This window comes from Brachypodium distachyon, chromosome 1 (genome assembly GCF_000005505.3).
Source record: "Brachypodium distachyon strain Bd21 chromosome 1, Brachypodium_distachyon_v3.0, whole genome shotgun sequence".
NCBI classification, from domain to species: domain Eukaryota; kingdom Viridiplantae; phylum Streptophyta; class Magnoliopsida; order Poales; family Poaceae; genus Brachypodium; species Brachypodium distachyon.
The window spans coordinates 6,744,524-6,769,478 of NC_016131.3; the positions used below are offsets into that span (position 1 = coordinate 6,744,524).

General features: G+C 46.0%; 4 protein-coding genes across 6 annotated transcripts; 3 read left to right on the forward strand and 1 right to left on the reverse strand.

Moving 5' to 3' along the window:
- Positions 1–1,872: 1,872 nt before the first annotated feature.
- On the forward strand, positions 1,873–9,732 carry LOC100836812 (E3 ubiquitin-protein ligase HOS1). Of its 3 annotated transcripts, none has more exons than XM_010232008.3 (11): positions 1,873–2,037; positions 2,137–2,195; positions 2,876–3,278; positions 3,390–3,524; positions 3,666–3,835; positions 4,523–4,930; positions 5,028–5,186; positions 5,597–6,103; positions 6,983–7,114; positions 7,666–8,405; positions 9,283–9,732. In XM_010232008.3, the coding sequence occupies exons 1-11, from the start codon at positions 2,025–2,027 to the stop codon at positions 9,446–9,448; spliced, it is 2,892 nt and encodes a 963-aa protein (XP_010230310.1). In that variant the 5' UTR covers positions 1,873–2,024; the 3' UTR covers positions 9,449–9,732. The 3 variants fall into 3 exon arrangements, with proteins under 3 accessions (XP_010230310.1, XP_010230313.1, XP_024312903.1); XM_010232011.3 differs by having other exon boundaries at positions 2,885–3,278; positions 9,283–9,642; XM_024457135.1 differs by having other exon boundaries at positions 3,076–3,278; positions 9,283–9,642.
- A 1,602-nt stretch (positions 9,733–11,334) lies between these two features.
- Positions 11,335–15,691, forward strand: LOC100835895 (CBS domain-containing protein CBSX3, mitochondrial). Its single transcript, XM_003559968.4, has 6 exons — positions 11,335–11,499; positions 13,605–13,869; positions 13,945–14,026; positions 14,866–14,939; positions 15,077–15,137; positions 15,228–15,691. The coding sequence occupies exons 2-6, from the start codon at positions 13,612–13,614 to the stop codon at positions 15,368–15,370; spliced, it is 618 nt and encodes a 205-aa protein (XP_003560016.1). The 5' UTR covers positions 11,335–11,499; positions 13,605–13,611; the 3' UTR covers positions 15,371–15,691.
- A 1,295-nt stretch (positions 15,692–16,986) lies between these two features.
- Positions 16,987–18,215, reverse strand: LOC100838044. The gene has a single exon (XM_003559973.4). It carries the CDS (start codon positions 18,008–18,010, stop codon positions 17,315–17,317), a length of 696 nt encoding a protein of 231 aa, XP_003560021.1. The 5' UTR covers positions 18,011–18,215; the 3' UTR covers positions 16,987–17,314.
- A 5,133-nt stretch (positions 18,216–23,348) lies between these two features.
- LOC100839868 (GEM-like protein 1) lies at positions 23,349–24,859 on the forward strand. Its single transcript, XM_003559978.4, has 4 exons — positions 23,349–23,825; positions 23,928–24,017; positions 24,128–24,414; positions 24,510–24,859. Exons 1-4 carry the CDS (start codon positions 23,657–23,659, stop codon positions 24,684–24,686), a joined length of 723 nt encoding a protein of 240 aa, XP_003560026.1. The 5' UTR covers positions 23,349–23,656; the 3' UTR covers positions 24,687–24,859.
- The last annotated feature ends 96 nt before the right edge of the window (positions 24,860–24,955 follow it).

Consider the following 24,955-nt stretch of genomic DNA (forward strand, 5'->3'; position numbering starts at 1 on the left):
GGCCTCATCCTCCCCGTCGCCGGCCGCCGCCTCCCCCGCGCCGGTGCCGACTGCCGCCGCCTCCTCCCGCGCGAGCGCCGGCCGCCTTGACCTCCTCCTCTTCATCCCCCTGCGACAGCCCCCGCCGCCACCTCCTGCTCCTCCCCCCGCGACGGCGCCCGCCCCCAGCACGTCCTCCTCCAGTGACGGCGGCCGCCGCCTGCTCCTCCTCCAGCGATGGCGCAAGTCGCCTGCTCCTCCTCCAGCGATTGTGCAAGCCGCCTCCGCTGTGTATTGAAATTGTTTTTTTTTTTCAAATTGTATGTACAAATTGGTAAATTGGATGATGTGTGTTGAGGTTTAATGAATAGAGGTTGAATTTGACTATTTTGTGTTCAAATTGGATGAATTTAGGTTGAAATCTGATGAATTTGGTTTGAAACATGAGATGCGAATGAAACGGGGGTTGTGATTTAGGGGCCCTGCCGGAGACAATTGTAATTTTTGTGTCCCTACTTATGAGGGCTGGCCCCTATTTGCAAATTTAGGCCCCCTGTTTGGGGGCTATTGCTAGACATGCTCTAAAGCAGGCAGTTCAAAGATTAGAACAGTGCATTTTTACCAAAACACAAAAAAAAAACTGTTTACAACAAATTCTAAGGAGTGAAGTAAGCAATACCTATGGAAAAAAACAAAATGTAGAAAATTGTAGTGATAAGTTCATTTGAAAGCAATGGTTTCGCGTGATTCAATCAATTTTAAGACTAACGCTAGGTGTTAGCGTGTTCTCTGTCACATTCTCATCGAAGAATCCGTGAGCACCCAAACTCTAGCCAAAGAAACCCTTTGATCAATCCAAACGTTCCTAAAACAACGATGCGGGCAATCAGAACTTGAACTGAGCCTAACTCAGGTGGTCTGGTTTCTTGTGGAGCCCACACAGACTTGACGTGGGTGTCATATTTTTCTAAATTATTGACTTTGTCAATCTCTCAAGATCTGCCGGCTCCTTTTTTCAAAGGTGCTCATAGGGGTAGGGTGCGCGTGTGTGCGTTCATAGGGTGAGTGTCTGCGTTTGTACTGTGTTCCTAAAAAAGGGGGCTTGAACTGGAGCGTCGGGCTGGACAGCGTCATACGATGATTTGGATTTTCTGAGACTCTGTAGAGTTTCTCCACACCAATCTCGGCCTCCTTGCATCTCTACCTTCCTAGCCCCTCCCTCACAAGCTCGGCAAGAAGACTCTCGAGCATGTGGAGTGCGGCAGGCATCTCATGATCTCAATCGATATCAGCAACTTCGAACAAGAACAACGCAAACTTTGAGGAACTAGGGTAGAGCTAAGTGCCGAACAAAATTATTGAATCCAAATCTGGACCGGCGAGTGTGGAATTGATATTTGGGAACAGAGTTCGTAGATTTGAGAATATAGAGAGCTACTAAACAGATCCCAATGATGTCCACAACAGTAGAGTTGGTATAGACTCTCCAAGTCACTTGGAGTCAACCGTAAAATAACACGTGCAGTGGGTTTGTGTTTAAACTGACTCTAAATGATTTGTTAAAATTAAAATGATGTTGTACAATGATAAAGAAAATTAACTTTTAGGTGAATTTGGTTCTTTTCTTATGAGTCTTTTGGAAGAGTCGGTTCTTGTTTTATACTTTTCATTTTCAACATCCGCTAATTTCAAATAAGAGTCAATTAAGGTCGAATTTGCGTGAGGTGGCGACGTGGTGAATGACTGCTGGTGTACTAATTTCGAATTTTGAGTTCGAACCGCGCCATAAAAAGACTAGCAACTGAGCAACTGACTCAAAATGTTCCTCTGACAGGTGGGCCACAACCCTTTATTACGATAAACCATACAAAAATCATACTAGCACGTGAAGAACACGGGAATACGGGATTACGGGAAGGGAAACCCCCACATTCTCCGTCTCCGATGAGCTAGGGTTTCTCCGCCCTGCTCGACGTTACGCCCCGCCGCTTCCGCTCTCGCTCCAGCTCCTACTCGCCGAGCCCTTCCTCTCCGGATCTCCAGACATGTACGGCGGCGGTAAGATCTCTCCCCCCTCCCTACCACCCCCGCCCTTGCTAAACCCTAAACCCTGAAGATCCTCACCGCCCGCTCCGTTTTGCTTGCTTCCTCCCGCAGACAAGGTCTCGGCGATCGTCTACGCGGGCGAAGACGCCCCCAAATCCGTCTTCCCCTCGGTGAGAGAAATGTCCCTTTTTGCTGCTGTGGAAACTACTTTTTTAAGAAATTATGCTGGTCAGAAAAAAATCGTCCTGGGGTGTCTGCAATGTGTCGGGGAGTCTTGTTTTGACCATGTTGCTCTAGTACGTGCAATTGGGACCGGAACGGACTGCTTGGTGATAAATTCGGAAGTTTCTTCTGGTGATCGGCGGATTAGTGCTTTGTTTTGAAGTTTTCGAGCTATTTTAAGCCGGTCTCGTCGGATTCTGGTTCAAACACGGTGTGCTAATGTAACACTTCATGCTATATAGATATATCTGCCATGTTTTCTTTTGACTTATTTAGTGCCAGGACAAAGTCAGTTCATGGTTCAAGCCTGTGAATGGCCCAGATTTGCTAGTTAGCTAGTTGTTGGTTAGTGTGGGCCGTGCTTACACGCATTATAAGTTGACTGGAAAACTGTTTCAAGTGTTAGGAGTTTCTGTAATGTGATTTGTGCTGAACTGCTACCTATTGGCTCCAGAGGTTGACTTCAGATCTCATGGCAAGTGGCTGGTGCTGGTTACTGTTGTGTTTGAAATGTGAAGTTCATTTTATTTACTAGTTGTTAAGTCTGAGAGTATTTCTGTGTTACCCTGTACTCTACAGCACAGTATAATGTTCTATTTTTCCTGTGTGAACGTTTTCTTCCTTTTAGTTAACACAGCAGGATGCTTTGGAGCAGCTGGCATCCATTGATCTCATTGAGCTAAGCAAGGAGGCTAGAATCGAGCACTGCCGTGCAACTAGAGACTTAAGTAGCTGCGGCCGCTACGTGCAGCATGTGCTTAACTCATGTGGGCATGCCTCGTTATGTGCTGAGTGTAGTCAGAGATGTGATGTCTGCCCAATTTGCAGAAGCCCAATACCTGATAATGGGAATAGGGTGCGGCTCCGCCTTTACCACAAGTGCTTGGAAGCTGGCCTTATCTCTAAGCACCATGACGAGAGGTTTCAGGATAAGGAAGGCCATGGCGATCCTGTTAACATGGACGTCAAGCGGCTGCATTCCTTATTTGATGTTGCACTTCAGAATAATCTGGTCTCCCTGATTTGCCACTGTATCCACTTAAGAAAGTTACTTCTGCTTTAGGCTGATAAATGCCATTTCATCTTCATTGTCTAATAACAGCTCTTCATTTTTCCTGTTGTTACCTTGACATTTAGCCCAGATATCACAGATGTTTGTTTGGATGAGAATGCTGTGTCAAGTGATCCACTTCTGGCCTTTCTTTTGGATGAGGTGGTCATCAAGGACTGGTGCAAGAGGGCTTTTAATGCACTCATATCAGAGATAGGCATGATTTGTATCCTACAGTGTTCAACTGTTTATTAGTCCAGTTGCAGATTTTTGTACTAGCTTTTCATCTCTCTGTGCATGCACAGCCATGCATGTTGAGGGGGAGGTGATATTATACCGTTAGAACAACACCTTAACCACACATTAGATAGATCTGGATTAGAAATGATGAAGTCCAAGTTACCCCGGCTGCAAAAGTTTGTAGTGCAGTTGGCAGGAATTTCGAGTGTTGTTGAAGCTATGATTGCATCTTTCAGAGAAGCAGCTCATGTTGGTGACCTTCATCAACTCATTGAGAAGACAACAAAGGCAAAGCAGGTCTTGTTTCTTAACACCACTGCTGTATGGGATTTTATATCACTGCCAACAACTAAACTATAAGTTAATCTAAGTACTGCAATGTACCTGTACACTATTGGGTTTGCTTCTGTTGAGATCATGCACTACTGGAAATTGCTATGAGCTTATGCTGGGAGGTGTAGACACAACACGCAGCTTGCTTTCTATTTATGGAATTACGGTGTTTTGAAAATGTGATTTGGTTCTTAGGTCATGCAAGGCTGGCTACGAACAACAACTACAAACTTTGTCCCCCTTTGGAATATGATCTTGATTTTGCTTAAGAATAAGATTATTCCTCTTGAGTTCTATATCCATCTTCTAGGGTCGTATATCTAAATTTAGCAATTTTAGAACCTTTTGTATCTTTGTGTATCGTCGATTGCCAAAATAATCAAAAAGATAGATAATTAGTATTTCTAAGTGAAACACCCATAGAGGATGTTTCAATCGAAATCCCTGTAACTAACAAAAATAGAAGGACTGTATATAGTAAAGAAAAGAACAATATTCGTTTTTCCTTTCTGTCTGACTATCTTTCTTGTTCATGTATATCCTGCATCATTTGTTTTTCACTGAAAAGCTTTAGAAGCAAAAGTAATCAGATGTTTCTTACACCATCATTATTTTCTCCGTGAAGTGTTCATTTTGAAGCTTTTCCTACAGCATTTGGAAGCCATGATTTGGTGCACCAGGCATGAATTTCTTGAGCAAATTTGCTCACGCCATGCTAATTTTGCAACTTGGAGTTCTGACGTGATCGTAAGAAAAACATCTGCAGAAGAGCGACAATGGCCTGAATTTTCTGGTAAAATGTCAGGGTACGATAAAACAAATCAGGGTATTCTTTTTATCGAGCAGGCACTACAAAATCTTGGGGTTCAACAATGTTATATTGATAATGAGGAAGAAGTGGAAATGGCCTGTTTGCAGAACGAGCAATCATCATCTATGTTCTGTCCCACAATTGATCAATTTGGTGTTAGCAGTTACCCATTTAAAAATTTGCGTGAGGCAGTTGACGTACTCTTCCTGCATGGAGCATCTGACATGGTGATTGCAAAGCAAGCAATCGTATCCTTTTTTGTTTTGTTATCTGATTGTGAATTTGACATTTACATGGTTGCTCACAAACATGCTACTTCTTTTCTATTTCCTTGACATTATTTAGTTCTTGTATTATATATTTGATCGGCATTGGACCAGACCAGATTCAGAATGGAGGTATCTGGTGGATGATTTTGCTGCTACATTTGGGATCTCTAGTAGAACATTGCTTGAATGCCTCGTATTTTGTCTTCTGGATGATCATTCTTCACAGGCTTTGGAGGTAACTGATCCAACCTGTCTTTTCTGGGTATGATGTTCTCGATATTGCTGCATATATCATGTAAATGTCTGATTTATTAAACCCTCTATTACATGTTGCCTTTGACTGGAAGTCCCTCCTTTCTTTTCTTTAGTGAACTAAATACACCCCCCACTCCCACTAAAAATACAGCCATTCGAAGACCTAACCTTTCAGTGAAATGTAGTTTTTGATATATGCTGTTTAGAACAATGAACAATAACTTATTTTCTAAGTTCCAGTGGGGTCTCCCTTTATCAGTTATGGTGCCAGCCAGTGAAATGGAGCTTGTGTTACTTGTATATCCTATCATCGGCCTGCAACCTGTGTATTCACCTGTTACTGATTTTGTGATTACTTTACATCGTGACGTACATCTACTCTCTGTGCAGGAGGCATGCTCTCTTCTTCCTAAGATTTCTAGCAAGGAAACACATCCGAAGATAGCGCAGGTTCTTCTGGAACGTCACAAACCTGACATGGCACTAGTTATATTGAGGTGCACAGGATGTGATAGCTACTCCACTACTGCGACCGTTGAGAAAGATGGAATGTCATTACTTAGTGAGGCAGTGACTGCAATCCGTGTAAGAATTGAATATGGTCATGTAACAGAAGCATTTATGTTCCATAGGAGCTACTGCTCTAGGCTAAAAGAGCAAAGACCGGCGGACATGACACATGTTGAAGATGCTCTCAGAAGTTCTTGGGACTATCATGTTGAGGTGATGATGACTGAGTTTTGTAATATCTGCATTGAGAGGAAAATTGTTGATAAAATGATTGATCTGCCTTGGGATTCTGAGGAAGAGAAATATCTTCACAAGTCCCTCTTTGATACTGCGTGTGATATGCCTGCAGAGCCATGTGGTAGTTTGCTTGTTGTTTTCTACCTCCAGGTAAATGTTCTGTATCCTTTGCATTTTTTTTCCTCATCATTTGAGTGCACTAATGTTATTACGGTCATGGTTAACTGAAACTCTAGGTCTATGATATCCTGGTGTCATGATATTGTTTGATTATTCTTATCTATTTACCCACATGATAGCCATGAACATCTTTCGGACACTAAAGAAATAAATATAAGTGTTCGAACTCACAGCATTAAAACTAGCTAGCGCAGCAATTTTTTCACAAACACAGAAGTTCTTGTACTCCCTCCGACCCATATTACTTGTCTCAAATTTGCACAGATATGGATGTATCTATGTCTAAAAAGCGTCTAGATACATGTAATATTTCGACAAGTAATATGGATCGGAGGGAGTATATTATTAACGTACATGTACAAACACCAAAGATATCAAATTTATTCTTACTCGTTTGTACATGTGAAGATGCTATGTGTATTTAAAAAATAAAATGAACAGAAGATTCGATCAATGGTTTTTTATGACGGTGTTGAAAAAATTATTAAAAGGATCTTTGTCTATAGGAGACCTCTCTTGCCTCATACATGTGTTGTTGTCATGCTTTGTGGATATCTTTGCATTTTGTGTAAAAGCAAGCTTCATTCCACTCAATTCTTCACATTGCTGTATCCTAATGGTCTCTGGAGAATGTAGATGGTCTTTCCTTTGCTTCATTTATTTTTTTATGTTGCCTGTGGCACGAGAGTTATTCAGCTAATTTACTCAATGCTTCAAATTACTGTATCCTAAATGTATTTAGATTAATAGAGGATCAAATGATGCTGTTGTCAGTTCAGTTTAAATTATCATAGGGAACCTTGTCTAAAGCTAATTAGCTGAGGAATTTTTTTCTGGTTGTTCTGTTAGCGTTTTCGGTACCTGGAAGCATATGACGTTCATCGTAGTCTTCAGAGCTTTGAAGAGAACACGCTGGAAACTGCTAGTGAGGAGGTTGCATCTAAAATCAGTACAATTGCTAAGTGGAGAGAAAGCTTGGTGGTAAGTAGTTCCATACTTCGGTTTTGTTTCAACGTGCATGTCTAGTTATTTATTCTATTTTGTCAGGAAAAGGATTTTTTTTTACCAAAAACTGCAGGAGAGGCTAATATATAGAATTTGAAACTATCATATGTAAATGCGAGCAGTAGATTTGTCATAAAAATATTGTTAGTAGCTGCAAATGGCAGCAGCTGGAGCTATGAGGTCAATGGATCTCCAAACATGATATGCTGCAAGTAATACAGCACTACTATAAAGAATGCAGTCAAGCATCTCTTAACTTTGACTAATATAAAAGAAATATTTAGAATGATCGTGTGAAAAATATTATCTACAGGTTTGTCATGAAAAATATATTCATCATGTATCAATTTATAGTCCGTGTTCATACATGTTGAAGACTGCCGAATTTCAGACGTTATTTATGGATGAACAAGTTCCTTTTGAACCAATGGAAGAAGGCTAATTTCTTCAACACATAATCTGCTCTACTGCATGATTCTTTTGAGATGTATGGTCAACACTTCAATTTGTTGTATATGTCTTTACAGGCTAAATGCCTTGAGATGCTTCCTGAGGTCCAGAGGGAGGATGTGAGGAACATCAGCAGTGGGGACCGTAGCCAATTTGCCATCCGAACCATGCAAACGTCTTCTCCAGTCAATCCTTTGGTCAAATCACCCAATCCTGCCATTGGATTGAGCTTGACCTTCGCCCCTGCTCTCCAGGATAAGTCAAACCCTCTCCACTCCAGAAATATTTATGCTTCGAATTGTTCTGGTGCCTTTATCAGTAGTGTACGTTCAGAGTTTGGTAAAAAGGTTCCATCTATTCTTGAAAGTAGGCCAGTTCCCCAAGGGACTCCTACATCCAATATGAGGTCGACTGCAGGCGGTATATTCCCCTCTTTGGGGCAAAATGGTGAGAGCCCATATTTGAAGGGGACAAAAGAATTCAGCTTTATGAATGGAGAGTCAGGTTTTAAAAAAGGAACCAAACCTGCTGGTCATGATTCACTTCCCATGTATTTCAACTTGGGTTCTGGTGATACACCTATGAAAAAACACCAAACAAGTTTGCTGAAGACTGACGGTAACAAAACCACCTTCTTTCAAGGAAAAGATTCTGTCAGAAAGGGAGAGTTTGGTTTTGGTTTACGTGCTGAGAAACCTTTCATCTTAAGTGGCACCGGTATTGGTCAAAACAGCCACTCAAAGGTATCCGAGAGTGCTGGTTTTCGCGACAATCATCTCCAGAAAACAGAAGTTTCAATGACACAGAACACTTTGAGGTAATCAATTTCTTTATTGTGGGAATATGTTTTATTTGTGATTGTCTGATTGACAGCCCTATTTAGTTACTACTGGTTAATACTGTAGCTTCTGATGTCTGATATGATTTAGAAGAAAAGTTCCGTCCAAGGGTTTGGAGTAAATGATACTTGATTGGGTAACACTGGTTGACCAGAAACCCATGGGCCGTTCCTGCGGGAGACGGCTTTCTCCTGGGCAAAACTTCCGCTTAAATTCTGAAGCTAACAGAACAATGCTCTGGCCAGTAGTGCCAGTTTTAACTGTTTGTTGAATTTAAATTTAAACTATCCAGACTGGTTGAGCTATCCTGGAGCTGACTGTGATGGATCTTTGTCCCTGGTACTAGCGCTCTCCCTGCTGTCACAGTGGCCAGTTTGGTAGTACAACATACCTGCTAGCCCAGTATTATCCTACTCACAGCCGATGAATTGCTGGCTTTTTTAAGGAAATATGTGTCCACAGAAGTCCAAGGGCCTGTTTGGTCACGTGACATACTTCACCACAATTTTGTGCCACAGGTTCAGAAAGCCACAGTTTTTCATGAACATTGGCCACGCTTGGCTAAGAAATATGTCTGTCTATGAACCTATGACAGATCAGTAAATGCTAGAAAAGTATGCCCCATCACAGCTGTGGCTCGGAACGAAACATTTGTATGAAAAGTCAAACTTGCCTAACTTGCTGTAGTGAAAGTTTGGCAATGCACCAAACAGGCCCTAATACATAACTTGACCTTTTGGCTTTTCACAGTTTGTTACCTGAACATCTGAATGGGCAATTACTTGCATTTTTTTTGCGGGTTATTACTTGCAGTTGAAGTGCTATGATTTGACCATGTGTTTTTTCTATCTGAAGCCTGGGCAAGAAACCTTCAGTTGGCGAAGGGGCAGCTGCGAAAGGGGGGTCTAGGTGGAGATCTGACGAGTCAAGCGAAGATGAAGACGAGAAAAGAACAGGTGGTTACATGGAGAGTGGAGCTTCCCTTGTTACCCGAAGGCGACCAAGATTATCAAGAAGATGATGATCCTTTTCGCTCACAGGGTACATTTCTTTCTGTCTTTCGGGTCAGGTTAATCCTCTTAAAGTAGCAGTATTTTGTTTTGGCTGGCGTTGCATGTTTGAGTGAAAATCAATCGATACTGCAAATTTTGCACTGCCATGCTCGTGGTGATGTATTTAACTGAGGGTGCTACAAATTAGAAGTGGAAAAGTACATGCCTGTTGTATTGAGATAGTTGTCTCAGCGCTGCTTTGAACGAATGATACTCGAATTTCTTTTTGTGGCAAACACTTCGTTTCTACTCATCTTTTGTGGGACACTGAATTTAACACTGGATGTGGGGCATATGACGTAATATTGCGGGGCTTGTTTTGGTGAATGCAGAAACCAATGACATTCTCGGTAGTGTGCATTATGTACGAGTAGCCAGCAAGAAAACTCTTTGCATTCAGTAGCGTGTGATATAGGATGATGCATATCAACTTGTGACACGGCAGAAGGGATAGTGTACACTATACAGTGCAGCTGAATCTATGGCACGGTGACAGCAGACGATGGGATCGAACGTAATGAATAATGACGGCTTTGTCCCATTGCTTATAGGTGTCGTGGTTACTTGATTATGCTCGTTATTACCTGCATTTGATAAGGTTAGACCCCTACTCGCTGTCTCGTTTCTGTGTGCTTGGAGCCGCCGGTTTTCGGCCTCTAACCATTTCACGTGGTCTGTGGTACGAACGTACGATTGTTCACTATTTGCAGTACTGCTAGCAGTATGGCTGTGAATCGTGTTGAAGAAGTACTTTTCGATGCGCTAACGAAAACGACGGGGTAATCTTCTCTGTGTGCGGAAAACGGGCGAACCCATCGAAACACCCAACTTTTATACCAGTAGTGCTCTTCTTCTGTTTTGCGGGACAACCCACTGGCCTCGAGCGAAAAAGAATCCCAGGAAATCCGTGAGATGGCCCCATCGAACCCTATCCAATCCAGTCATCCACTCCATACCCACCGCAAATCGTCGATTACTTACATTTGGTGGCAGTCACTTTTCGTCCATTACAGGGTCAGTTAAAACGTCGGCGTCAGAGGTCGCACATCACACCTGCCTGCCCTCCTCGCGAATTCCATCGATCCATTTGTTCCTCTCGGAATTGCCCGGCCGGGCCGTCGATGCAGGCAAAAGCATCGTCGGGAACTCGGGATGGTGATACCACTTCTGTTTAACTCGCGCCTCCTGACGCCGATGGCCCGACCCGACACCCCCCCCCCCACCCCCCGCAAGCTGCACCTCCAGCGGCACTGCGATTTTGTATTATTAGCAGTTGGTGGGGCTCGGCAATCCCCCGGCGTACGTTGATTTCTTCATTAGCAATTCCTCGGGGTTGCCAGTACCCGCCCGGTTTTGTCCGGCAGATCCGCGCGTGTGCACTTGCGTAGTACGCGTATCGGCGAGCACTCTGAGAATGTGTACATTTTTTATGCTTCGGTGCACGAGCTCGGGCTCTAAAGTATTTATTTTTTTTGCGCTGGGGGCTCTAAAGTATATGGTCGGTGAGTGAGACACCGATGATTATGACCAAAACTAAGTCTGGAAATCTTACCTAAAAAAATAAGTCTGGAAATGTGTAGCCGAGCTGAATCATCGGGATTAGTTACCTATCGAGTCGTTTTAACGGCGAAACGGTGTGCGTGCAGGCTGCAGCGATGACAAAACCCCGTGCGGTGGTGCGATAGGGCATAGGCGCACGCTCAATGGCGAGTTGCACTGATTGCACTTAAAAGAAAGAAGCGAAGAAAGCCCGGCACGGAAATTAAAGAACCGAAACGAAAAGCGGAGACAGGCCTGTGTGGATAAGACCGACTACTCACGTGACTCCGCGCCACCACCGCAGAGAGAGAGAGAGAAGGAGAGAGCCAGAGATGTCGCTTTAATTAGCGTTCGTCACCCCTCCACACTCGCCTCCCAGCATAACAAGTGTCCCTTCCCCCCTCATCATCTTCTTCCTCGTCTCGCCCACAGCTCGCAGTTCCCCACCGGAAGCTCTCCGTGGCGTCTCCCTCGCGCGCAGGTAAAACATCCTCCTCCTCCTCCTTCTTCCCTTTCCTCGACTACAGCTCCTCCGTGATGTGATGCGTGGATCAGTTATTAATACTCTGCCGTACGTCTAGTACTCCTTCAAGCGAGTAGTTCATTAATTCTCGCACCGCGAATGGACTGATCTAGAGATCTTTCAAGCGAGCACAAGGATCGGACGATTGTTCCTCCGGTGTTATTTCTCGCGGTTTGTAGATGCACGATCTGTTGTTTTCCTCGCATTTTCTCCTCAAGGACTGTTGTGCTTTTATGGAAGGAACACGTGCAGTTTGTTTATTTCTTCTGGTTGTCAGGGCTCGATCTGCTCCATCTGTGTTTCCTTGGTTTCGTCTGTTCCGATTGACAAGGGGGAAGGTGAGCTAATCCTCCTCACCTTGCTACGTGTGTTTGATTTTTCTCGCGTTACCCTAGAAATTTTGTTCGTTCTCGGCGATTCCTATATTGTATCCCGTGAGGCTTGCTCCGCATGTTGTTTTAAACAATTTGCAGTTATGGAAGTAATCGAAAGTATTAGATTTCTAAGATTCATTTGAGGTTTGTTCGAGAGACAGAGAAAAAAGATTCATCCCAGGCAGAGTGTGGCACTTTGTTTTGTGTGGTTTATGATTCGTTTGTTCCTAAACATCTTGCAGCGGCGGTCTGTTGATAGCTCCTAATCGAATACCGCGGACACACCAAGTGCATAGAGTTTAGTGTTCTGGGTGAAGGAATCAATTGGATTCTCTGTTTGTTGGTGATTCCTTATTGTTGATTGGGACATGAATAAATGTTCCTGATTTGCTAAACCAATATATTCTGCCAGAGAGGCAGAGATGACTAAAGATGTTATGTGAAAACATCACATCAACTAGGGTGGCTGTATTGGTAGTGGATTCTCTAGAGAATACGTCAGGATGAAGCTGATTAATAGCCTAATTGGCAGGACACGCCACATGCCCACATGACTGGCTGGACGTACTTATCTCAGTTCATAATCAACGGGTGATTCAGCGGATTTTTTGTGTGTAAATTACTTTTTTAATCCTAATGTCCCTTATCTCTTCACTGACCAGAATATAAAATGATAAATAAGCTCAACGTCCCTTTCATTGGATCAATACACTGGAAACTAGCTCTATTTTGGTATGGTGTCCCTGTAGGATTGAGATAGGTTCGTTTGTTTATGTGGACTGCTGCATTATTGATCAAATGCTTCCACTTGTCCATCATTAATTCATTACCCGTTCTTTCTTGTTTACTTTGTTCTCTGTTTTGCAAACGGTCATCCTATGGTCATGAGCTAGTCTCTTTGGGTCTGATGGCAGCCTTAGTTTTAGCCAAATCCCGCCACTTGAAGTCATGTAACTGATAATTCCTCATTGTCTTGGCTCTGATTTTACTCTCTATTGTGGTTCTCACCCTAGTTCGAAGCAGGCAAAAATTGTGATGCAAATTTACTTGTGAACATCTTCTTAACTGGCGCTTATGCTCTCTGACTAATGACGGTGTAGGCACAAACTTTTCTTTAAGCTTGGATGTATTGTCAGTGCAACTTTGTTGTTGTTTCTGCTACCTTCGTGACACTTCAGTTACTCACTCCAGTTTCCTGAAAGCTGTTGTTTTAGGTTATGTTTGGTGTTGAGGTGGATTATGATAATCCAGCTTTTCCAACTAGCTTTTGCTTGTTTTACCATTTGTCTTTGTGTCTATTTTGGTTACCGTTTTGTGAATATGCTAAGATGGACTTTAGGGAACTGGGGGAACTATGTGTCATGGGCAAAGTGTCATCTCCATTGTTATGTACTTTACCTCCCTTCTCACCTTCCATTGAATTACTGTTCCCCAATATGTGTTATATCTGTCATACGAGTTGACCTGCTTGAAAGAACCAATTTGTGACATTAATTACTAGTCTTTTTTTGAGGACTGACATTTTTTGTTGTCTCTTTGATGAGCATCTTGTATCGAGGCATTTGTTTGGTGTGTTATTCAAATTTTGAGCTAATCAAATGTCTGTAAAATCTCAGTTGTAACTATATTGTTCTGATATAGCTAGTTGAAAATCAAGTAATTGTTTTCTTCATGTTTTATCTGACACAGAAGGAAAATGCAACGAGCAATTCAAGCCATTGGATCACATGGCAGCATGCTTAAATCTGCTGTTCTGCAGCACGTCAGTGTTGCAAAGCCAGCTATGCTCCCTGCTGTGTTCTCGCGCTCCATGTCAGTGTCATCTGCTCAAATAGAGGAGAGTGGATTCGAGAGCGGCACTGTTGCTGATATCTTGAAGTCTAAAGGGAAGAGTGCTGATGGATCGTGGCTTTGGTGCACCACAGAAGATACTGTCTATGATGCTGTCAAATCAGTATGACTTTTTCACTGGTGATATTTTCTTATGTAGACAACTTCAATGCCTTGAGTGACAAAAGAATTTTGTCAGATGACCCAACACAATGTGGGAGCTTTGGTGGTTGTTAAACCTGGACAAGATAAATCAATTGCTGGCATCGTCACTGAGAGAGGTAAATTCGTCTGTAAACTCTTGTGTGATAAAAAAAGACATAATCATGAGACAAAAGAGTGTTCTGCCATTGTTAAAGAAGAAGAAGAAAATACTGATGTATTAGGAAAAGAAGGACTGTGTAAAAATCTGTAGGTGTAAATGCTTGGTAAAAGATAACATTACTGTTTTCTTACATAGTTACATGCATTAGAACTGATCATCGATAGACAGGCTGATCGATATATCTAATAATTTTGTATTTAAAGCATTATGCATTTTATATGATATACATGAAAGATTGCATGCACTTGCCCATATCAAGTGAACATATACATTTGTGATTGCATTTGTGTTTTCCCTATGATTTTACCTGAAATAAATAATTTTATTCGCATGCCAAATTGCAACAGCCATTACCATGAGTTCCCCACAAAAAATAAAAATCATTAAGTTGGTTTAGGTCATGTTCAACACCGTGAGGCATAAATCAGGTATAAAGCCAAACTGTGTGCTTTGAACCATTCACTATTGTGTCTCTAAATGTTTGAACTCTGATTCTGGACCTCCAGCCACCATAAACAATGGACATAAATTTCTTCGAATCCAGATGAACCCTTGGGTTTGCCAGCTTCAATTATGCCATTTAATCACACAATGATCTCATTCATTTACGTATTATGCTTATCTCATTGAGTAATTTTCCTATTGCATCAGTATCCAGTCTGGTAAGATACATGAAGATGTTCTGTGAATAGAACCAATAACCATGGTCAAAAGAACAGGACATCGTATATGACCAGCTTGTAAGCAAGATTGACCTATATGACTAACACTTGATTCTGATACTTGCCATTTCAGATTATCTCCGGAAAATCATAGTGCAGGGTCGATCCTCCAAGTCAACTAAAGTTGGAGACATCATGACTGAAGAGGTACCCGCTCGCACTATGTTCTGATTTCTGTCAGCCCCACACCCTGAATCCGATCCGTACAAAAACTCTAGTCGTAAGCATGTAATTGATAGTTCAGTTATGTGAGTGTGCTTCACTGACAAGCATATTTTTAACAGAACAAGCTGATCACGGTGAAACCCGACACTAGAGTCCTGCAAGCAATGCAGCTGATGACAGGTAACCATCCTGAGTTCTCTTGTCTCTGGATACGAGATGTGTGGAGACTGGAGAGCACTGAACTTTAATCATGTCCACCGCTACGTGCAGATAAGCGTATCAGGCACATCCCGGTGATCGACAGCACTGGGATGGTGGGGATGGTCTCCATCGGTGACATCGTCCGTGCCGTGGTCAGCGAGCACAAGGAGGAGCTGAACCGGCTCAACGCCTACATCCAGGGCGGCTACTAGGTTCCTGGTCCCGCGACGAGGACTGTCCCTTTGAACTCTAATAAGGATCAGGGCGATGATGACGAAATAGGCCGTGTTTTCACGGGCAGTGCCGCTAGAGTGGCTGCTGTGAACTTTGAATTTGCGTGTGATGTTTCCGCTTGTTCACCTGTCCGGCGCCGCGTGCTTGGTCCTGGAGCGCGCAGACCATCTCGATCTGACGGTAAGACAGACACACCGAATAAAGCGTGGAGCGCCTCGGAATACTGAGTTCCATTGTGCTCATCGCAAAAGCTTTCATGTCTCAGATGCGTTTATGAAAAAAGTTTTTGAATCGCGACAGTGTGGTACCGTCATGTTCATTGATCTGTTGATGCGCGCATCTCAATGTGGTGCTGGAGGTTCGGTGGCAAATTTGCAACTGATCAAGTGCGGACTACCGACCACTTTTATACATTTCGTTGCAGATGGTGAGGCCAACTTTGACTCGGCTGGGCTGGGCTGATGAAACTCGAGGCAACACCCTCTCCTCCCATTGACGCATTCCTTTCACGCACTATAAGACCATAATTAGCATCGAGTCGACGTCTCCTTGTGTGGAAGCACACACGAAACCTCGTGGGACCGCGCGGCAGCAGTGTGAGGAGTGCTGCTGAACCCAAACCCGACTGTCCGTTCCTAGTGCTGTAGTTGACCGGGCGTGTTCTGGTGTGCTTTCTTCCAGGACGCCACCGACCGACGACACTGTCAATTTCCAAACGCGCCTCTGGTGCTCTGCAGTAATAAGCGTATCTATCTATCCTGGGAGGCAGTGATAGTAGCAGTGGAAGCTAGCCATCCGAAGAAGTTATCCTCGTCAGGGACATATGAGTACCGGATAAAACTCTGCATTTTAATCCGCCGTACCCGAGGCGAAGAGGAGATAAATATAGGCTCGTTTGGGTGGATGGAGAAACCTTCTACTCCAACCAATCGCCGGACGTCGTCTTCATCTATCCGTAGCAGACTACTAGTAGTAGTCGTAGCTAACACTCCTGGTGATCACATCGGGGTAACTTGGCTTCAAAATTGACCGCTCATTTGTCATAAAGCGAGCCAAGCAGATTATACTACTTCTGTCAGAAAAAAGAAGTTATACTACTCCTGAGACCTGACTCCTGACGATGTCGAATTGGATGGCACTTGACGTGAGGGATCGAAACTGCGCAGCATTGAGGGCTCGATCAAAGCTGCCCCCCATTGAGTAGTCCGTCGTCGTCATCGTCGGGGTGACCTGCAGCTGCGATTGCTAAGCGAGAAAAAGATCTCGAGCACCAGCAATGGGGCCGGCAATCCACGTTCAGGCTTTTAATTATGTCTCACACTACGCATCCCCAAAATCCTACTCTTGACGTCAGGATGATTTAATTACTCGATAATAAATGATGTCGTTCCGTTAACTGTCTCGATTCATACAAGTCAAAAAGGAACGGAAAATAGAAAAACGTATCGCATCTTCCATGTCAATGGAAGTATGGAACCGTAGTCATCATACTGTATTCAATTATCATGCCGTAACTGAGACGCATGTAACTTCACCTGCAGCCAACAAACCGCAAAAAGTCGTACCGAATCAAGAAACTCAAGAACTCGGGAGATTCCATTGTAGAACGATCAATTGCTTTTCGTTTCATAATAATCAAGCAATACAATCAGTATAATCTGTACAAATCCACGCGGGTTGGATCGTGATTTCGATTACCCGATCACAATGTAATCCATCTCGCGGCGCAGGGGAGAAAACTAGACCGGAAAGACAAAAGAACAGAATCATCAGTGTGTTCCTTGCTTCCCGATCGAATCGATGGTTCTTTCTTCCCGACCAAACCGAGCCGGAGGAGGCATCACGTTCGGCGTCTTCTAGAGGCGGCGCGGCGGTGTTCTAAGGCTAGTAGTGGTACACAGGAGCGCGGCGGGCGGGCGGGGCTATCGGTGGCCGGAGAGGCGGTTGAGCCAGGCGTTGCGGAGCTGGAGCTCGAGGGGCTCCCCGCCGAAGCACTGCGCGCGGGCGAGGCAGAAGTGGGTGCAGAGCCCCGCCGGGGAGCGCACGCGGCAGGTGTCGAGCACGTAGCACGCCGCGCACTCCATGCCGCGGGCCTGCACCACCAGGCCCCACACCTGCCGCGCCGCCTCCGCGCCGTCCTCCACCGCCGCCGCGGCCACCTGCTCCACCAGGATGATCCCGTCGGGCCGCCGCTGCCCGCCGCTGCCCCACCGCCGCCTCACGTCCGGCCAGGCCTCCGCCGACGCCGGCTCACGCCGCATCGTCACGCGGTCGTCGTCGCTGAACAGGTGCACCAGGAACGGCGCCTCCCCGACGTGCCGCACGATCTCCGCGATCGACTCCCGCATCCACCCTTCCACCTTCTCCTCCCCGATCTTCTCGTCCTCGCGGACTTCTTCTTCTCCTCCTCCGATCATGGCCTCCAACAACCCCTTCTCCCGACGGACCTCCATCCCCCTTGACGGGACGTCGGCGACCACGGCGCGCGCGCGCGCCCACGACGCTCGTCGCGAGGGCAGCGGCTTGAAGAACGAGGCCCGCCGAGACGAGAACCCCACCGTCGACGCGGACGCCGGGCCGCAACCCCGCACGGAGGAAGCCGCCGCCGCCGCTGCCATCGTCGACCGGGCGGGCGCGAGCTCTTTCCTCTTCGATCTCCCCCACGCGCGCGATGCCCTTGATTGAAGAACCGGCGCCCTCCGGATCGGCGGTAAATAGCAGCAGGCAAAAGCACTTGACGGGGCTCGCGGTTCGCGGCGGCGTGAAGCGTGCGCTGCGCGTACAAATAGGTCTGGAGATGAGGCGTTCGGATCGAAGAAGAGGAAGCTTGCACGGCGAAGGATTCCGAGCCGCAACCGCTTCCCTCCTTCCTTTTTCCTGCGTGGCGTCCTACGTGGACACGGTTTCGGGATCCCGTGCGGCGGAACGGGATCCGTGGGCGAGCCTGCGGAGGGGTTCGTGGTGTTTTATTGGTGGGGTTCCGTGTTTGGTGTGATGTGGAGGGGGAGGGAGCGTGGGGCGCGTCGGCGCGCGTGCCTTGGCACGCTCCGGCACGCAGCGGGCGGGAGGCGGGAAGGGGGTTTGCCCGCGGGAGGGGCGCGCCAGGTCAGCACGCGGTGACACGTCGGATGGGAACCGAGGGGGCTTGGCTGGCTGGCTGGCTGGCAGCCTGTGCGCCTCGCAATTCGTGTGACTGTTGACCCTTGTGGGCCTGAGGTCTAAGGCGTGGCCTGGTCGGTGGCCTGTGCGCGCTTCTCGTTTAGCTCGTGATCCCGGCGCCACCGCGTCGTCGTGTCGCGGTGCTCTGGGTACAGCCTACAGCATGCGCGCGGCGCCCGTTCTCCCACGTTCGGCACGGGCTTGTGTTCGGTCTTTGTTTTGCTTTAACGAAATTTCGGTTTGGATTTTAGCGACCAAACCGAACCAAATGCGGTTTTTCACGTGCCTCAGAAAACATCGCGGAGCACTTTTGCATTTTTTGCTGGGTCTAGTTTTTCAGGAGTCAGGACTACGTGAAGTTATATCGTGGAGCTAATGTTGTATGAATGGATTTGTTTAGCAGACTTGTAGAGTTGTAGTAGGTGCTGCTGGCCGCACACTCACCACATCGAAGCCTCAAAGTGTCAATAGAATCCACCTCTCCCTTGTTCGGCCGCACTGCCGGCACATGGTGTGTTTCCATCTTTTATATGTGTCTATATGTCCGTGTCTAAAATCACACATGGGGACGGGCACCCAAAAAAATTGCAATCATTTGTTTCTATAACTATGTGACGGAAAGAGGGGCACCGGTTTTTTTATGAGCAAAATCAAGTGGACTAAGAAACATTGCAGTGCTAGATTAACTAAAGACAGATCAGACCAGGACCAACAATCGAATGGGTAGCTAAACTAACTTGGGTGCTCCACGGTAAAAACACGTCAACTATGTACTAATTTGTGTATGCAACTATGCATTTTGTCTAACTTTTGACCATTGGTCAAACACGTTGGGGCTTCTTTCTTTTTCTTTTTTGCTTTTGTTATGGTTCTAAAGTTGAGATGTGTAGCACAAGGGTCCGGACGCGGAAACACAAATAGATTGTGACGGGACCTGCTCTCGTGTTACGGATGGTAAACATTTTGTCATTTTCCTCGCTACATGCTGGGTAGTTCGATCTTTATTGATAGGGCATGTTCTCATTGCATGAAAAAAAACACCATCCTTTAGCTTTAGCTTTAGAGTATACTTCGTCCATTCCAAAATATAAGACACATAACTTTAGTTGACTGTCAAACTTGTTAAATTTTGGTCAAGTTTATAAATAACATTTAAAATCGCAAATCAAGATTAGAAGATCTATCATGAAGACCGTTAACAAAAGTTATATGTCATATATTTTGAAACAGAGTAACTATATGCTTTTAGAGATGTCTGATCCCTAGTGATTTGCTACACTACTGTGATGTGCAGCTCTTAATTTCACCATTTCAGAGCCATTTTGGCTTGTTAATCATGTAAAACAAAACTTATACATGTGTAGGCTGAAGTAGGAGTTGTTTGCACATGTTAGGAAGTTGAGGGGGCTAAATGCAAAGCTTTCGATTTGGTCTCTCCCCTTGCTCGAAAATAGACAGAGAGTTCACTGTCTTGTTCTTGAGAGTTCTAGGGTTATGGTGAGAGGAGAGTCATTTGGTCCACCAAATCCACCCAACTTTGTGAGAGATTGTTGGGATTTGGGGCCTCTCCATACTTGTTGGCTTTCACTTTCTACTCTTCATCTTCATAGTGAAGTCCGTGTTCACCACCGCCCGTGGTTTTTTCCCGCAAGGTGTTTCCACGTAAATCTCTGTGTCTCCACTTGATTAGGTGATTCCCTTGCTATATGTGTTGATGTTCATCATCCCTACTTGCTATTGGTATCTATTGCTCAAGTTTGGTGCTATTTGGTTGAGTTGACACTTGAGCCAATGCATACTTGTGTTCTTTGATATATGGATGATTCTATTGGGATATTGATGTTCTAGTAAGTTATCCTTGCAGCTGTTAATCTTGTGTGCAGGTTCAAGAACTCGGTGTTTGCAGATTTCATATACCGGTTCAGATTTGTTCCATGCACACAAGGTGTTTGTTGAAATGCTTGTGAGGAGCAGCTTGCTGTTTTGAAAGTCTTCTGCTGCCCCTCTGTGCTCACAACTACCAACTCATAAAAAATATCAAAAATTCAAAGAGGTAAGTGGGCACAGAGAAAACAGGAGAGGTCGATTACAACTGAAAATGGAGCAGGAGGTGGTCAAAACTGGGTGCATGCGGAATACCGCTTGGTATTCCGAGTTTCCAATAGCCATTCTTAGGCCATCAAGCTAAGTGAATTGGGGATTAGCCAGTGCCCATTTCGAATTCTGGGAGTAAATATCTATGTCCAAACACGGTATAAAACCACTTTTTTTAGACTTTATTCAAACTTTACACATACAATGCTTTTGGAACATAGATCCAAGAATTTACAAAGTAACTCTTATGACTAATAATTACAATGAAATCTTCTGAAGAAATCTTCCCCACGATACTAATCTTTGCACCATGAAATATTGTCGGTGCTTCAGCAAAAAGACTGCAATTAATTAGACATGAGCGGCAACACTTACGCTCGCACCCCTGCACGAAGTTGATTACCTTCAAAGGTTTCAGAAAGGCCCTTGAGTCGCCCATCCAGAAAGATGGGAAGCCGCGTTGAACGTACTTGGGCCGTGGATGATCCCCTAAAAGTATAGGGTCGAACTGCAAGATCTTCACAAGAACACCAGAGAAGCACTTCAAAACCACAAAAAACCATACCACCGAAAGCATCATGACACACTGACAAAAACTCACCAAATTCATATGAACAGATATGCGATGACACAAACTTAAAAACCGCAAGATCGGACACATCGAACCCGCGGTGAGTAGAAATCTCTTGCCTCGTGGCACTGCCCGTTAAGACATCGCCGCAGCAGAGGAAGAACCAAAGTAATTTTATTCTTGACGGCGTCGCACCCTCCACCATAGCGTTGCCGATGAAGACCACACAACTCAAAATACTAAAAACTTCTGGAAGAAAATAAGAGGACCAAGGTTCCCCACACCTCACAACGCCAAGATGGCGACTGAAGGTGAGGGCAACCAACAAACTCCGGATAGATCTAACTCAAAACCCTATTCTATCTCCGGCGGCGGCTCACGGCTGGACTGGGAATTAGCCCCTGCTTGGTATAAAACCACTTTGTGGTCGAAAAGGAGAGCTTTTTTATTGATTTCAAAGTTATATCGAGCGATACACCAAGGAGTATCAAACTCCCGGCCTCTAGGTCGAAACACACATAGCCACCAAAAGGGACACAATGATGGGCACTAGAACGAAGCGTTAAAGCCACTTAGTTAGGCAAACCGAAAAAGAAAACTTAGTTAGGCCCAGTGGCTTACTTGGTCAATTGTAGACGACTAACAGTGAGGACATCTTCAACGGTTGTATGACATGTGTTAGTAAAACTACAACTTAGAACCTTTTGATGTTTACAAAAAAAAGAACCTTTTGATGATATGGCAGGGATTACATGAGTACAAAGGACAAGGTTGTATGTGGATTAACATACAACCCATGCACACACGCTGTGTGATGTGAGTGCAATGGATACATTCTCTTATTTTCTACTCCCTCCGTCACATATTAAGTGACTTTTTATTACATATATCTAGACGCATTTTAGTCATAGATACATCCATATTTGGGCAAACTTGAGTCAGTTAATATGAGAAGGAGGTAGTATTAGGCAACTTAGGGCTTCCACAATGTGCCAAATGCCAAATTTGCCACCTAGACCTAATTTGGCACCAATGTTAAATTCTAATTTTTCTACAATGTAGTTGAAGCCAAATTTGCATGCAAGTAGGACCCACCAATGAATAAACTACCTTAAACTAATCCACCTTATCTTCTTCCCTATCTCTCCCAACCACACAGAGAAAGTGAATCTCGCCTCTTCCAGCGCCTGTCGCTGCCTCTGCCTGCGCGCAACCCCCTTCGCCTGCGCCCTTGCGCCTCTGCCTACGCTCGTCGCCGCCTGTGCCTGCGCCACCTGTCCCCACCTTTGCGGCTCAGCCCAGGCAGCTCGTGCTGGACAAGGCTGCCGCCGCCCTCCGATTCTCCTCCCATCGCCGCCTCCGTCCACAGCCACCCGTACCGCTGTACCCAACGCCGGCTCCGAACACGTCTGTGCCGCTACGCCCAACGCCATCTGTTTTCCCTCGATTCCCAAGTGATTCTCCGGCGTCCTCTTAATCGGCCTCCGACGGTTCAGTGCAGAGGACTGATTCCGTGCCAATGGTGCGAGTGAAGGAATCGATCGGTTTTTTTATTTGCCAGCCAGATTTAGCATCTTAGCAAGTAGGTGCTCTAGTTCCAAATTTTTCTGATTTGGCACCAGGCACACAGTGTTGAAAAACGATGCCAAAAGCCAAATAGCAATTTAGCACCTCTATTTGGCATACACTGTTGAAGTCTCTTATATATACATCTTATTAGAATCGGTACATCATGCTTTTTGGAAGATGGAGATTTTTTTTTTACAATCTAAGATACGGAGTACCAATTATTGGAGATTCGTACGGGCTCAAACTTCGTGTACCGGATCCAAAGTCCATGACCGTGTGAGAGTCACAAGTAATTGGGCCAAAGCCCAGACAATAGAGAATCTGTACCCTCCGTAATGGAGCATTCGATGCTGTATGGGCGTAATGGAGTATGGCGTAAATACTACGGTAATCCGATGCCACAGCACTTACCAGTCGGCCCGACTGTTTTCCTGGCAAGTCGCGCAGCCGTTCATCTCTGGTTCTGGGCCGCCGCACCACGTCCCTCCTTTACTTTTCCTTCCCTGTGAAGGCACCGCCGCGGCAGCACAGGCACGCGAATTCGCATTGGTAACGGTAAACGTACGCAGGAGATCGCGGACGCAAAGCCCCAGATGAAGATATTCTGCTTGTCCAGCACCTTCGCATTCCTCGATCAGCTGCACCGCACGCCTTCCTCTCCCTTTCCCTTTCCATTTCCTCACCCAACAAAAAGTAAACGCGGCAGATAACCTTAGCATTATCGCCATTAATTCCTTCCGCGCGCCGCCACTAGACTCTCCAAGAGATCAATCGGCAATCGACAGAAACACCCAGCAGCATTCCTTCCCCGTTCCAGGACCAGATCAATTTTGCGTGTGGGATCGATCGGGTCGGATCAACTCCATCATCCATGGCCTCGTCGTTTGCGCCCGCCCCTGCGCCAGGTTACCCACCGCACGGCGGCAACCAGGCCCCGCGCCCGCACTCCACGGCCGTGGCCGTCACAGCAGAGAGCAACGGCGAGGGGAACCCCTACGTGCTCGTCACCCCGGCCAGCGCCTCCCCGTCCACCTGCCAGTGTATGTAGCCGTAGCCTCAACGCTCTCATCCTGATTGATTCCTCTCTGTATGTACCCTCCTCATGCCGCCCGCGCGTTGCGTGCTCTTGTGCCGGCTTGCAGCCATCCGGAAGGCGCTGGGGCGGTACGGCAAGCTGCTGGAGGATGGCACCCGCAAGGCCGCCGACACCACCGGCAACATCTGGAACCACCGTACATATCGATCCCCCTGCACTCAGACACTCTCCTTTCTTGCTTCGATTCGTGTTGCGCGCACATCTGACACTCTTTTTCCTTTTCGTTGTTGGTATTGAGGAGAACAGTTCGGACGGCTCCCAACATGGCGGACGCGGCGGTGGCGCGGCTGACCCAGGGGACGAAGGTGTACGCGGAGGGCGGGCACGACAGGGTGTTCCACCAGGTGTTCGGCGCCGTGCCCGGGGAGCAGCTCCGCAAGGCCTACGCCTGCTACCTCTCCACCTCCACGGGCCCCATCATCGGCACGCTCTACCTCTCCACCGCGCGCCTCGCCTTCTGCAGCGACGCCCCGCTCCCCTACTACCACGGCCCCACCGCCCAGGCCCAGCCGCCCGAGCCCATGTACTACAAGGCAAGCGGCCACTGCTCTGTAGACTGTACTCCCTAGCTGCAAGTTCAGCAGTGTCTCACATGGGAATCATCGATCGAATTGCATTGCATTTGCAGGTGGTGCTTCCCCTGAATCAGCTGAGGACGGTGAGCCCGTCCGCCAGCATGTGGAACCGGGCCGACAGGTACATCCAGATTTCAACCGTGGACAATCACGAGTTCTGGTTCATGGGGTTCGTGTCCTACGACAAGGCGCTCAAGAACCTCTCCGAGGCCCTGCAGCACCGTACTTGATCCATGCCCGTTTGCAGTCATATGATGTGCAGCACCGCCGCAGCTAAGCTCCTGTTCTACACCGCCCTATCCGATAACTGTCAGATTTTGTACTTCTTTCATGTACTCGATGGCAGTATCTTGCTCCATCTACACAGTTCATGCCCAGGAATAATAAGACACTAATGAAACTCTGTTGCCGTCAGTATCAATAATAGTTTTGCATAAAACAAGCATTAGTAATCTGTGTGCGACGCTGAATACAAATCAGAAGTTTAACCCTCACAAGT